This window comes from Tachypleus tridentatus, chromosome 3, assembly GCF_004210375.1.
Source record: "Tachypleus tridentatus isolate NWPU-2018 chromosome 3, ASM421037v1, whole genome shotgun sequence".
Taxonomy (NCBI): Eukaryota; Metazoa; Arthropoda; class Merostomata; order Xiphosura; family Limulidae; genus Tachypleus; species Tachypleus tridentatus.
The window spans coordinates 22,035,037-22,047,837 of record NC_134827.1 but is presented as its reverse complement, the minus strand read 5'-3'; the positions used below and the strand labels follow the sequence as shown (position 1 = coordinate 22,047,837).

Here is a 12,801-nt window from a genome sequence, read left to right as displayed (position 1 = left end):
CGTTTGAAGGAAGGAAAAGGGGATAAAATCTACATTCCAGTTTTTGCAGAATGTTTATCGTGTATACATTTGAAGCTCTACCAAATGAAAAAACCAAAAAAAATAGTTTTTGTGGGAAACTTGGTGGGAATTTTCCTCCTTCGTGTTACTTCTGGAGACCGTAAGAGTCACCATGCTAAGTTTGGTGGTGCTTGGTTAAATAATGTGCGAGAAGTTAGCGTAGAAAGAAACATACAAATTCGGGTATAAACGGGTACGGGATTGTAGGGGGCGTTGCAGTTGGATGTTAGGTTATTAATTAGTGTAAGTATAAAGCTGTTTTTTTTTTATATTGGTTTAGTTGGTGTATACGTAGGGTTTCTTTGATTTTGCGATTCTTTATATTCATTTCCCTACTTAGTATCTGAGAGTTTTCTATGGTTATATTGTGTTTATTTGATTTGCAGTGTTCGGAAACATGTGGAAGTGTTTGTTTTTTTTTGAATCAGTTTCCATTTTTCTGCTTGTTTCTCAATATAGAAGACATGGCAGTTGTTGCATTGTATTTTATAAGTAATCTTGGTGTTGTGTTTGTCGCGTAGTTTTATATAGTATGGGCTTTAGTTTTGTACCTTGTTTATCAATAAATTTGGTGTTTACTGGAATGTTATGTTTTGTCGTAAGTTTTACCAAATGTTAGCATTTTTTGCTGATGTCGCGAACGTATGGTATGCAGCAGTAAAAGGTTTTGTAGTTTGTTGTATCTTGAGATTTATTATTGTTTGCGTTGTTGATCCAGGTGTGTGAGTATAATTTTCCAAGGGGAATTTTAATAACTGACCAGAATAAAGAAACTCAGGAGTGAAAGTTGCTACGAAGGTTACGTGCGATTTATTAGAATGCACAATGGGACTGACTGTCACTTTTTTGTAACGTACTTACAGCTAAAATAAGTGTGGAGCTTGGTCAACGGCACAACTTCTCGAACTTTGGAACCTTTCTACATGCAAACTGATACGCTGATGACTAGGTCACACCAGGCCACATCAGAGCGAAGTATAAAAGCAAATGTGAGAACAGAATTTATACAAAGAAACAGATTAATATTGAGTAAATGCGAACAAATAAATCTCTTAAGATATGCTTAGAGAATCTAAATATATTGTGTGAATGAATATTCACGATATTAAAAAAAAACACGTAGGTTCAAGAAGTCTTGGTAGAAATGAAATCCTATAATATAGGGTTATAAGGTATCTATTTCGTTTCTGTGTATGTATATTTATAATTTATTAATTAATGTATCAAAAGGTACGTTTCAATGGAGACGCTTTCACGAATCCATTTGCAGTATTATTTCTCGTCACAAATATTATGCCCCCGCTAGTACAGCGGTATGTCTCCGGATTTACAACGCTAAAATCAGGGGTTCGATTCCCTTGGGTGGGCTGAGCAGATAGCCTTTGTGGCTTTGCTAAAAGAAAAACACACACAAACACAAATATTATATTACGTTTATGATCCAATAAACCTGCAATACGTCGTCGTTCGGGCATCACAAAAACATATTTTTTTCACATAAGTTTATTATTTGATCGTTTTTGAATTTCGCGCAAAGCCACACGAGGGATGTCTTCGTTATCCGTCCCTAATTTTGCAGTGTAAGACCAGTAGGGGAAGGAAGCTACTCATTATCACCTACCGTCAACTCTTGGGCTACTCTTTTAACAACGAATAGTGTGATTGACCGTATAATTATAACATCCCACGGCTGATAGGGCGAGCATGTTTGGTGCGACAGGGATTCGAACCAGACCCTCGGATTACGAGTCGAATGCCTAAACCTACCTAGTATAAAGAAAATAATCTAAAAATACATTGCTTGTCTAGATTAAAATTAAGAAAAGTTAGGAATTTTTAACGCTTATCATAAGTCTCATTTATGTCAGTGATAGTTTATTTTAGAATAAAGCTATAATAAACTCTCTGATGTGTCTACTATGCAGAACAGACAGACCCCTTGGTTTTAGTGTTGGAAGGCGGTAAACGTACCCGCTGTTCCACAGAAGAAACTTTACTTATCACCTAATGCAACAAAAATATAATATTTATTAGTTAGTTATCACCATTAGATTCCATCTAGGAACATGGGCCGCAATTGCTTGCGGATTCTTCAACAAGTATTTAAGTGGTAGGTTGTCAGCACACTGCACCGAGCCGTTCCTAATTTAGCAGTGTAAGACTAGAGGGAAGGCAGCTAGTCATCACCACTCACCGCCAACTCGTGGACTACTCTTTCACCAACGAATAGTGGGATTGACCGTCACATTATAACGCCCCCACGGCTGAAAGGGCGAGCATGTTTGGCGCGACCGGGATGCGAGCCCGCGACCCTCAGATTACGAGTCGCACGCCTTAACACGCTTGGCCATGCCGGGCGGTATTGAATGGATTCTAACTGAACTCGCCATTTCGAGATCAGTTATGTTGTAGAAAATAATTAGACGTTTAATGTGTGTGTATATATATATATATTTCTTTACACATAATTTTGTTTGTTTGTCTATAAGCGAAACGCCCTATCTGCACTTTGCCCACGGCGAAAGTTGAGCGTTTACTTTACAATACTAGCGAAACTTCAAAGGTATAAAACAACGTTAAGACTCACAGGGTTACGGAATGGGAAACTGGGGCATTCGCGTACTATTCTTGAAGGTACAATTGTTGCTGGCATAGAATTTGCTATAAACTCAATTCTGGCAAAGTGGAATTAACGGTAAGGTCACGGCTTGAGGACGTATAGAGAATTATACTAACTTTCCTAGTTTTAATTCTAAACGAAGAAAAAAGCCAATAAAGAACAACAAAATAGAAATGGTGGCGATAGGTAAATATTATACTGCTAGGCGATGTAGTTCAGATCTGCAAACAAAGCTGGGTTTATTGTGCTCATTGTTACCTTTTAGAAGATATTTATGCGGATTACAGTTTTCTTTTATTGAAAGAGTTAGCTCTACAAGTTTGCTTTTTTTTTTAACTAACGTATATCACTTCTAAAACCCTGTACAGACTTTTGGAAGATCACGATTCCGGTATTTTACTTTACTAAGGTTTCGTGCTAGCCCTCGTCTTATTACTAAACATTGTTCTGGAAATTAAATCCTACATAGCTTCGCCATTGTGCTGGTTAATGCGTTTTCTTGTCTCGACTTTAGTGTTTTACTGGCAGCGCTCACCTTTGCCCTGATGAGAATAATCTCATCCCCTCCCCCCTTCTTTTTTTTTATCACGGCAGTTACGAGACCCGGCTGATCTTTTAATTACACATTTCTTCGTACGCGCCTAACTTCGTCTCGAATCAGAACACTAAGTTGTGTTCTACGGTGGAGTTGTTGTTACTAATACTGTGACTGAATTTGTACTTGTTTGTTTTGAATTTCGCACTTAGCTTCACGAGGGTCATTTACGCTAGCTGTCCTTATTTCAACAGTGTAAGAGTTGAGGGAAGCTAGTCATCACCACCCACCGCCAACTCTTCTGCTACTCATTAAAGAATAGTGGGATTCACCGTCACATTATAACACCACAAAACTGAAAGGGCGAGCATGTTTGGTGTGACGGTAATTCGAACTCGTGACCATCGGATAGCTAGTCAAGCGCCCTAACCATCTGGCCATGCCAAGTCGGCTATATATGAATGCTTTGAAAATACCATGATGTCTTAACATTAAAAACAACAACAGGTATTTTATGTAGAATCACGTAACTGATTGGTTGTTTTGAAAAAAAACAACACTGAGCTATCTGCAGGGAATTAAACTTCGGATTTTAACCTTGTGAAGCCATAAACTTACCGCTATCTCATAAAAATTATAAAATACTGGTACTCTATATAAAGACCATAAGACAGCTACTTTCATTTTACTGCCAAAAGATAAAAGCGTAAACAATATTGAGATAGGAAGACTAAAACAGAAATCGTTGCACATAGGACAGGAAATGAAACCGGTTTACTAGGGAATAGGTGAAAGGTACTTTAGTAAGAGAGGTATATATGAAAATATTAACGTAAATCTATATACTAACCATCCCTAATTTTGATCTGATGGACAAGAAAGAAAGCGTTTATGTGAGTTCTTTTCTTATGGCAAAGTCACATGAAACTATCTGCTGAGCCCACCGAGGGGGATTGAATCTCTGATTTTGGTGTTGTAAATCCGTAGACTTACCGCTGTACTAGCAGCAGGGAGAGAGAAGGCATGAACAAACAGTTTCTGTAATTTTATAAGGAGTAGAGAGGTTAATTGGTAATCAGACGTGAACCAAATACTATTTATTATTTAATATTCCAGTCTTTCTCTCTAAAATATTGGGTACTGTTAAGCAATAAAACTAAATATAGGGTTATTTACGCTCTGTCTACCACGGGTATGGAAACTCGATTTTAGCAGTTTGAACGAATATCGAACATATATTGAAATGACTTATTTATAAAAAAAACCTTTCTAAATTTAATGATTTTTTCTATGTGTTTTCAGTGAAAATGGAAAAGTGTCTCGTCACAGCAAACAAGAAAAAACTTACATGATATCAAAATATAGTTTATAGATATAACATAGCAAGTAAACACAACATTGAAGTCTCTTATTATATACCTGTGATGTTTGACGGGAAAAATACGAGATGAATAATTTTAATAAACTAACGTGAAATAGCATGACGGTTTTGTTTGTTCATTCTCCTTACCTGTAATGGTAAAACAATATAACCCATATAAAACGTTGTCAAAGTTTGAAGACTGAGAATATAACCCACCTACAACGTTGTTAGAAGTTTGATGGCTGACAACATAACCCACCTACAATGTTATTAGAAGTTTGATGGCTGACAACATAACCCACTTACTACGTTGTTAAAAGTTTGATGGCTGACAACATAACACACCTACAACGTTGCTAGAAGTTTTATGGCTGACAACATAACCTACTTTCAACGTTGTTAGAAGTTTGATGGCTGACAACATAACCTACTTTCAACGTTGTTAAAAGTTTGATGGCTGACAACATAACCTACTTTCAACATTGTTAGAAATTTGATGGCTGACAACATAACCTACTTTCAACGTTGTTAAAAGTTTGATGGCTGACAACATAACCCACCTACAAAGTTGTTAGAAGTTTCAGGCCTGACAATGTGACATAAAGAATAAAGAATATTTCCAATTTGTGATTTATAATTAGAATGTTTAATTTTGAAGGACTCTGTAGAATTTCTAGAAGTCTTTAGCTGCCGTTATTCAAACCTTCAAAGTCTTAATTAGTATTGTGTGCTTTCAATGCAACCTCCGTAATTAGCTCTCATTATGTAACACAGGCGTTTCAATGTGTTTCTTTTTTCCTCAACTAAAATTAAATGTTAACAGCTGTGTAGATTTCCTTACATAGTACTTTATTATTTGTATCTGAAACTCAATTTTTCCCTTGAGAGAAATTAAACTCCTATTGTCAACAAAAAATTGAAACAGCTTTTATAGCTCCAAGTTATTTTAATTGCTGCGGAAAATGACCTTTTTTCTTTAAAAGTCTCCTCAGACAAATGTGTTTATCTGAAGAATTATTCGTTGAATAACATACTGTTTTACAAATGAAATATAAAACGTACACTGAGTGAAGGATTCACGTTACTGCTAATCAGAGAGGCCGAAAAATGCAATTTTATGCTAATTAGGTTATATAATTTAAATATATGTATATCTTACCTTAAGGTAAGATTATGAATAAAAACATTTTATAAAACAGTATTTTATTACCATATAGGATTTGTTTCTTTCCCAGTAATGTACAGGTTTTACATTGAGGATATTACAAATACCCTCCTCAGAATAGTGTGCTTCTCCTATTAAACATTTTCTAGTGAAATCACTTAAAACATGTATATCAAATAACGCATCAAAACTGGCAATAATCCGATGTTGAACTTAACAAGACGATTGACTTATTTTGAGAGTTCTGCAAACATCCGTTCTTTATAGTCAATGAAATGAAAACTTATTTAAGCCATCACTTAACCAGGAAACTTCTAACTTAATAAGGCGATGTTCTATCCTTAAAGATTTATTAATTCCAGTTTATAGAATGGAGATAATTGAGCATATCCCACTACTAATACAAGTAAAACCCACGTAGAAGCTGTAAAAATACACAAACTCATACAATGGTATCACACATATCAAATAGATAAGTAAAGATAAAGGAACAAGTAAGTTTTCTTATCTCAGTGTTACAAATGTGATAATATTTTCATTTTTTTAGGTAACTTGCCTTATTTCAGTTTCATCTGCATCCATTCTTTAATGTGTGATGAACGGTAAAACATGGAGAAATAATTTTGTTTTAAATTACCAATATCACCAAAACTGATATATCTTTGAAACAATACTTTAAACAGATTGAATGAATTTATTCAAGAAATGTTTGAAACATTCAATATCTAGTGTGACCTCAACGGTCTGTGACACACTCCTGACACCGATTTGGCACACTTCGAATCAGTCTATCGATGTTATATAGGAGTATGGCAGCTCACTTCCAGGGCTTGTCGGAATTCCTGTACATTCTGAGGAGGGTACTGGGGTTCACTAACATGCATCAACAACATATCCCAACAATGTTCAATCGGATTTAAATCTGGAGATATGGTGGGCCACTCAAAAATCTCCATTCCTTTCTCATCAAGGATAATTTGTTTATTATTCTGTGAGTAACGACAACAGATTAGGGATAAGCATTTAATTATCTTTAGTGAGATGTAGTAAGAGACAAAATAATCAGGATAACTTGTTTATTATTCTGTGAGTAACGACAACAGATTAGGGATAAGCATTTAATTATCTTTAGTGAGATATAGTAAGAGACAAAATAATCAGGATAATTTGCTTATTATTCTGTGAGTAACGACAACAGATTAGGGATAAGCATTTAATTATCTTTAGTGAGATGTAGTAAGAGACAAAATAATCAGGATAATTTGTTTATTATTCTGTGAGTAACGACAACAGATTAGGGATAAGCATTTAATTATCTTTAGTGAGATGTAGTAAGAGACAAAATAATCAGGATAACTTGTTTATTATTCTGTGAGTAACGACAACAGATTAGGGATAAGCATTTAATTATCTTTAGTGAGATATAGTAAGAGACAAAATAATCAGGATAATTTGTTTATTATTTTGTGAGTAACGACAACAGATTAGGGATAAGCATTTAATTATCTTTGAGTGAGATGTAGTAAGAGACAAAAATAATCAGGATAATTTGTTTATTATTCTGTGAGTAACGACAACAGATTAGGGATAAGCATTTAATTATCTTTAGTGAGATGTAGTAAGAGACAAAATAATCAGGATAACTTGTTTATTATTCTGTGAGTAACGACAACAGATTAGGATAAGCATTTAATTATCTTTAGTGAGATGTAGTAAGAGACAAAATAATCAGGATAACTTGTTTATTATTCTGTGAGTAACGACAACAGATTAGGGATAAGCAGTTAATTATCTTTAGTGAGATGTTGTAAGAGACAAAATAATCAGGATAATTTGTTTATTATTCTGTGAGTAACGACAACAGATTAGGTATAAGCATTTACTTATCTTTAGTGAGTCTTCATGACATAGTAATGTAAGATGCACGATTTTAAACAACTTGCGAAACATATTTTGCCATTTGAAGTATTCGCTTGAGACAAAACACACTGCCAACCCTGATTTACTATCTCGCGCGTCCTCAGTTTGCTTTAATTACTGCTTTCAGAAGTTTATTTTTATTCTTGTTTGGCTCAGATAGAATTAGGTACACAGTGTTTGATTGCAGTTTGTTTTTGTTTTCGAATCGGTGAAATGCATTTCTATTAGATTGAGATCTGGTGAAAGCCATTTCAGAGCTTTTATCGTGGATTTATTCAAGAATTCCAGAGTTTAGTTGGCCGAATACTTTAAGTCAATGTCGTGTTGGAAGATAAAATTCTTCCAAACAAGCTGCGAGAAATTTGTGTTAGAATTTTTTGATTCTTTTCAATATTTCTTGGGAAGTTTTAGTAAAGAAACTCGTGTCAGGTATTTGGTTTTAAAAAAGAAAGATCTCGCACTTTCCTAAACTGGGAAGCTCAGTTATATTGTTTTCTTCTCTCTGCTCTGCTCGAGTAAAGAAAATATTTTGTTAAAGTTAAGAGAAATCTTAGATATATATATGTATAGTTAGTGATGACGAGTAGTTACTGACAAAGAGAGTTGGTGAATGTCCGGTTCGTGGATAGTGAGGTAGAGTAGAGACCGAGGCCGGTGAGCACTGTGATGGTGACTACTTTGAAGAGAAGAAGCAAGACGACGGTGGTCGACATTGTATATCTCAATAAGACAGGGTCACCTAATGGGTAGGATATATAATCTAATGCCGTGTCTTGGTTCATAGGATTCAAGGGTGTCAGGGAAACGAGGGAACCCTGAGAAAACTCATTTTCACAGAACACACGCATAATAATGTACCTGTGCTTTGCCCAGAGCTAAACATGAAACAAGCATAAATGGGTTAGCAAAATTTAGTGGCGTTAAGTATTTATTGTATGGAGACATTGTTTCGTATGATGCGCTTGTCATGGTGTGAAGGGTGGAAGTTAGGGGGTTTCTCGTTTCTGTTGCATTATAATATTGGAACGCTAAGGATGCTAGTCTATTGTCTATATATTGCATGATTTGGGTACGTAACTCACTGGTATAAATTTTGGAAGTGTTGAGGTTACTTTGAGAACTCTGCTCTGGTGTATTTGTAACCAGTAATTCTTTCTCTTGGCTATGTTGAAGGTGACTTGACATCCATACTCGATTGAATAGAGAACGTATGTTGGCTGGACACGTTGAAGGTGCCTTGGCATTCGTACTTGATTAGGGAACGTTCATAGGCCGAACGTATTTTTATTATTGTTTCGGATTTACAATACTTTAGTGATGGATAGGTGTACGCGCTTGAAACGTTCAGCCCATGTAAGAGGGCTGTCAAAAGCTATACCTACAAATTCTTGATTACGAGAAACCCACTTGAAATAAAAATGTATCACAGAACAGCTGGTACGAGATGCATACATACCTAAGAACTTGGCTGTGGAGCATAATTCTATTTCGGTATTGTTTAATTTGATTTTAATTTTTTTAACGTTTTGGAGGTGGTTGCTAAGACTGTGTCAGAATATAACTCCTGTCCTTTAAGTAGATTAAGATTTACCCCATAGTTTTTTATAACAGTTAACTATAGCATTAAGGGATCCTTGGATTCTACCAACAGCTATTTGGCGGTTTCGCGAAGGGCTTGAAACAGCTTGAAATACGTCGACGTATTGTGAGAAATATTTATATGTATGTTAAATTCGGAGAGGGGATGTTATTAACAAAGACAATATAAAGAAGTGGAGAGGGGACGGATTACTCCCATTCAACTCTTGGCATAGGATCTACAGATCCCCCCTCAGCCCTGAAAGATATCAGTTACATTTCTGGTGTTGGTTTTAGTTTATTGTATAGTTTTTTATTTTCTAAATTTATTATTTTCTTTCTTTTTTTACATATAATTTCCTGACATCAAGTCCACCAAGACATTCAAATCATGAGAGGGGCGAAGAAAATGAATATTTCTGACCGCCACCGGTTATATCTGTCCCGACACATCGGTTTGGGGTCAGATAATTTCAAGCCGAAATCCCTGTCACGAGCTCTTCTTCTCTATTCTGAGCCTTGAGAGACTCCTGATGTAATGTTAAATGGTTGAAAGATGGTGTTATTAACTTTGGATGAAGCTGTTCGATCATTCGGAAAGTTGGATGTCAACCTGAGATATTTGTCACTTACTTTCATATTAAGAAAACGGTATCTAGAGCATTGTGTCAAATGGAGTCATAGAGAGTTTATTTTACTTCTAGCTATAATAGTAGCTTGGTTATTGTTTAATACTTTGTGGCACGAAAAGTAGCAAATTGTCTTGTCTCAGGGTTGCTATTTTCATTTAATCACGGGACGTCTTCTGTTAATCCGTTGTATCTGGTTTTACCATGAATTTTCCTCTTAAATGTCTTTTGGAATAAGGTTGAGTATTTTGCATTGAGTTTCCAGAGGTGAAATGTGCTATTTTCACTTGAAATGCAGAATGTCATTTTATTTGCTTTCAAGATCGTTTTGTAAGTTGTTGTGGTGACTGGATTATGTAAGACTGTCTAATAAAATATTGAAGGATTAGGTAAGAGACTGTCTAATAAGGTACTGAAAATTATGTAAGAGATTGTTTGATACGGTATTGAAAGATAAACTACGAGACTGTCTGATAAATTACTGAAATATTAGGTAAGAGACCGTGAGATAAAGTACTGAAGAAGTATGTAAGAGACTATATGATAAAGTATAGAAGGATTAGGTAAGAGACTATCTGATAAAGTATAGAAGGATTAGGTAAGAGACAGACTGATAAAGTACTGAAGGATTAGATAAGAGGCTGTCTAATAAAGTAACGAAGGATTAGATAGGAGACTGCCTGATAAAGTACTGAACGAACAGGTAAGAGACTGGCTGATAAACTTTTGAAGGAATAGGCAAGAGACTGTCTGATAAAGTACTAAAGAACTAGGTAAGAGACTGTCTACAAAAGTATTGAAGAATTAGGTAAGAGACTATCTGATAAAGTATTGAATGATTACGTAAGAAACTGTGTGATAAAGTGATGAAGGATTAGGTAAAAGACTGTTTAATAAAGTATTGAAATATTAGGTAAGAAACTGCCTAATAAAGTATTGAAGCATTAGGTAAGAGACTGTCTCATAAAGTACTGAAGATTAGGTAAAAGAATGTCTAATAAGGTATTGAATGTGTGATAACATATTTAATGATTAGGTCAGAGACTGTTTAAAAAAGTACTGAAGGATTAAATAAAAGACAGTTTGATATTGTATTGTAGGATTAGGTAAGGGACAATAAAGTATCAAACAATTAAGTAGGAGATTGTCTGATAAAGTACTGAAGAATAGGTAAGAGATTGCCTGATAAGGTACTGAAAATAAAGTATTGAAGAATTAGGAACTAGACTGTGTGATAAAGTATTGTAGAATTATGTAAGAAACTGTCTAATAAGGCATTGAATGATTAGGTAGTGGCCTGCCTGATAAAGTACAGAAGAAAAAGATAAGAGACTGCCTGATAAATTATTGAATGATGAGGTAAAAGATTGTCTATTAATGTATTGAAGGATTAGGTAAGAGACTGCCTGATAAAGTATTGAAGGATTAGGTAAGAAAGTATCTAATATACTAAAGGGTTAAGGAGACTACCTGATAAAGTTTCGAAGTATCAGGTAAGAGACTGTGATGAAGCACTGAAGGATTAAATAAGAGACTGTCTAATAAAGTATTGAAGGATTAGGTAGGAGGCTACCGTGTAAAATATTGAAGGAAAAGGTAAGAGACTGATAAATTATTGAAAGACTAGGTAAAAGTCTGTATAATAAAGTGCTGAAGGATTATATGCCCAAGCACTTCCACAGAGTTTTTGTTGTACTAGATATGAACAGGGATAAATTTTGATTTTTCACATGTGATTTACGTTCCATTGTTCTTCGAAAGTTCATTAAAATCTAATTATTGATTTTTCCTTAACACTTTTGTCCAGTACTGTTGGGTCTTGGAGATTTTGATTTTAGTTTCTCTAACGCGCGTATCTGAAAGAAAATTTTACCAGTGTAATTACTGGGCTATGAAGAAGTAGAAAATAACTACTGTAAATGGAAGTTTATTTTAGTGTGAGATGACAAGAATCTCTGCGCGTGAGGCTTACGTGAAGACTGGTCCAGTGCGCAGCACGCACGAATCGTTCTCGTTCAGATGATGATCGTGCCTATGCGGTTTCTTCGCTTCATTCGGAGTGGCATCACCGCGAAAGACGGAGCACCCAACCTTGAAGAAACTGTCATGACGATAAACCAGCGCACCCGAAATTGGACAGCAGCCAAACCTATCGAAAACCTGTCACAGTCAGAAGAAGTGTGCCTCAAAAAGTACCTAGATTTCAACACAACATCAGAAGGTACGAAAATAAACCCTTAGGTTAAATAAATGCTGAATTACTTACTATTTTATAAAAAATCAATAAATTAGTGTTTATAAAAAAAAGAAAACTGTTTATTCAAATAATACTTTCTCAAGTGTATAAGATATAAGCTGGGTTACGAAAAATAAGTTATTCTGTGTTTAATGGATACTTACCGAACATTTTCTCAAAATAACAAAATCTGATTAAAAGTACTATAATTTTCCCCCTATAGTTTCCATAGTTTCTTATTGATATTAGGAAACAGACTCATGGATCAAACTGGATTGCTACATTGTTCGTGAAAACCACCCAATGAATTAATCAAATTTAAGGTTAAAACATAATTTTACGAATCATAGAATTAAGCACACAACATAGGGTATTTAATCTAAATATAACTTATTTTATTTAACTTAGATATTGCATATTCATGTTACTATACCTACATTATTTATAATTATAAATCGAAATATAAGGCATCGGTCAGTTTGTTTTTAAGTTTTAATTTTTCCACAGCCAACAGTCAGTCGGCCATGTAGGACTAAAATTAATTGTTTGAGTTCTTAAAATCTAATTTCTTTTCTTGCAATCAAAGGTGAAAACCAAGAGCTCTCCTGTTTCTTACAACAATTTTCTTCATATAAACACATGTAATTAGCTCTGAAATAAGTCAAGAGTTATTATGATGGAACCATGAGTAAAAG

The 12,801-nt window shown here is 34.8% G+C and overlaps 1 protein-coding gene across 1 annotated transcript in view; it reads left to right on the top strand.

Annotated features, from left to right (window-relative positions):
* Positions 1–11,935: 11,935 nt before the first annotated feature.
* Positions 11,936–12,801, top strand: part of LOC143246514 (corticotropin-releasing factor receptor 2-like) — a 70,943-nt gene continuing 70,077 nt past the window's right edge. Inside the window, exon 1 of the mRNA XM_076493339.1 lies at positions 11,936–12,091. Within this exon, the coding sequence (XP_076349454.1) occupies positions 11,977–12,091 (115 nt within the window). The 5' untranslated portion in view covers positions 11,936–11,976. The remainder of the gene's footprint in view (positions 12,092–12,801) is intronic.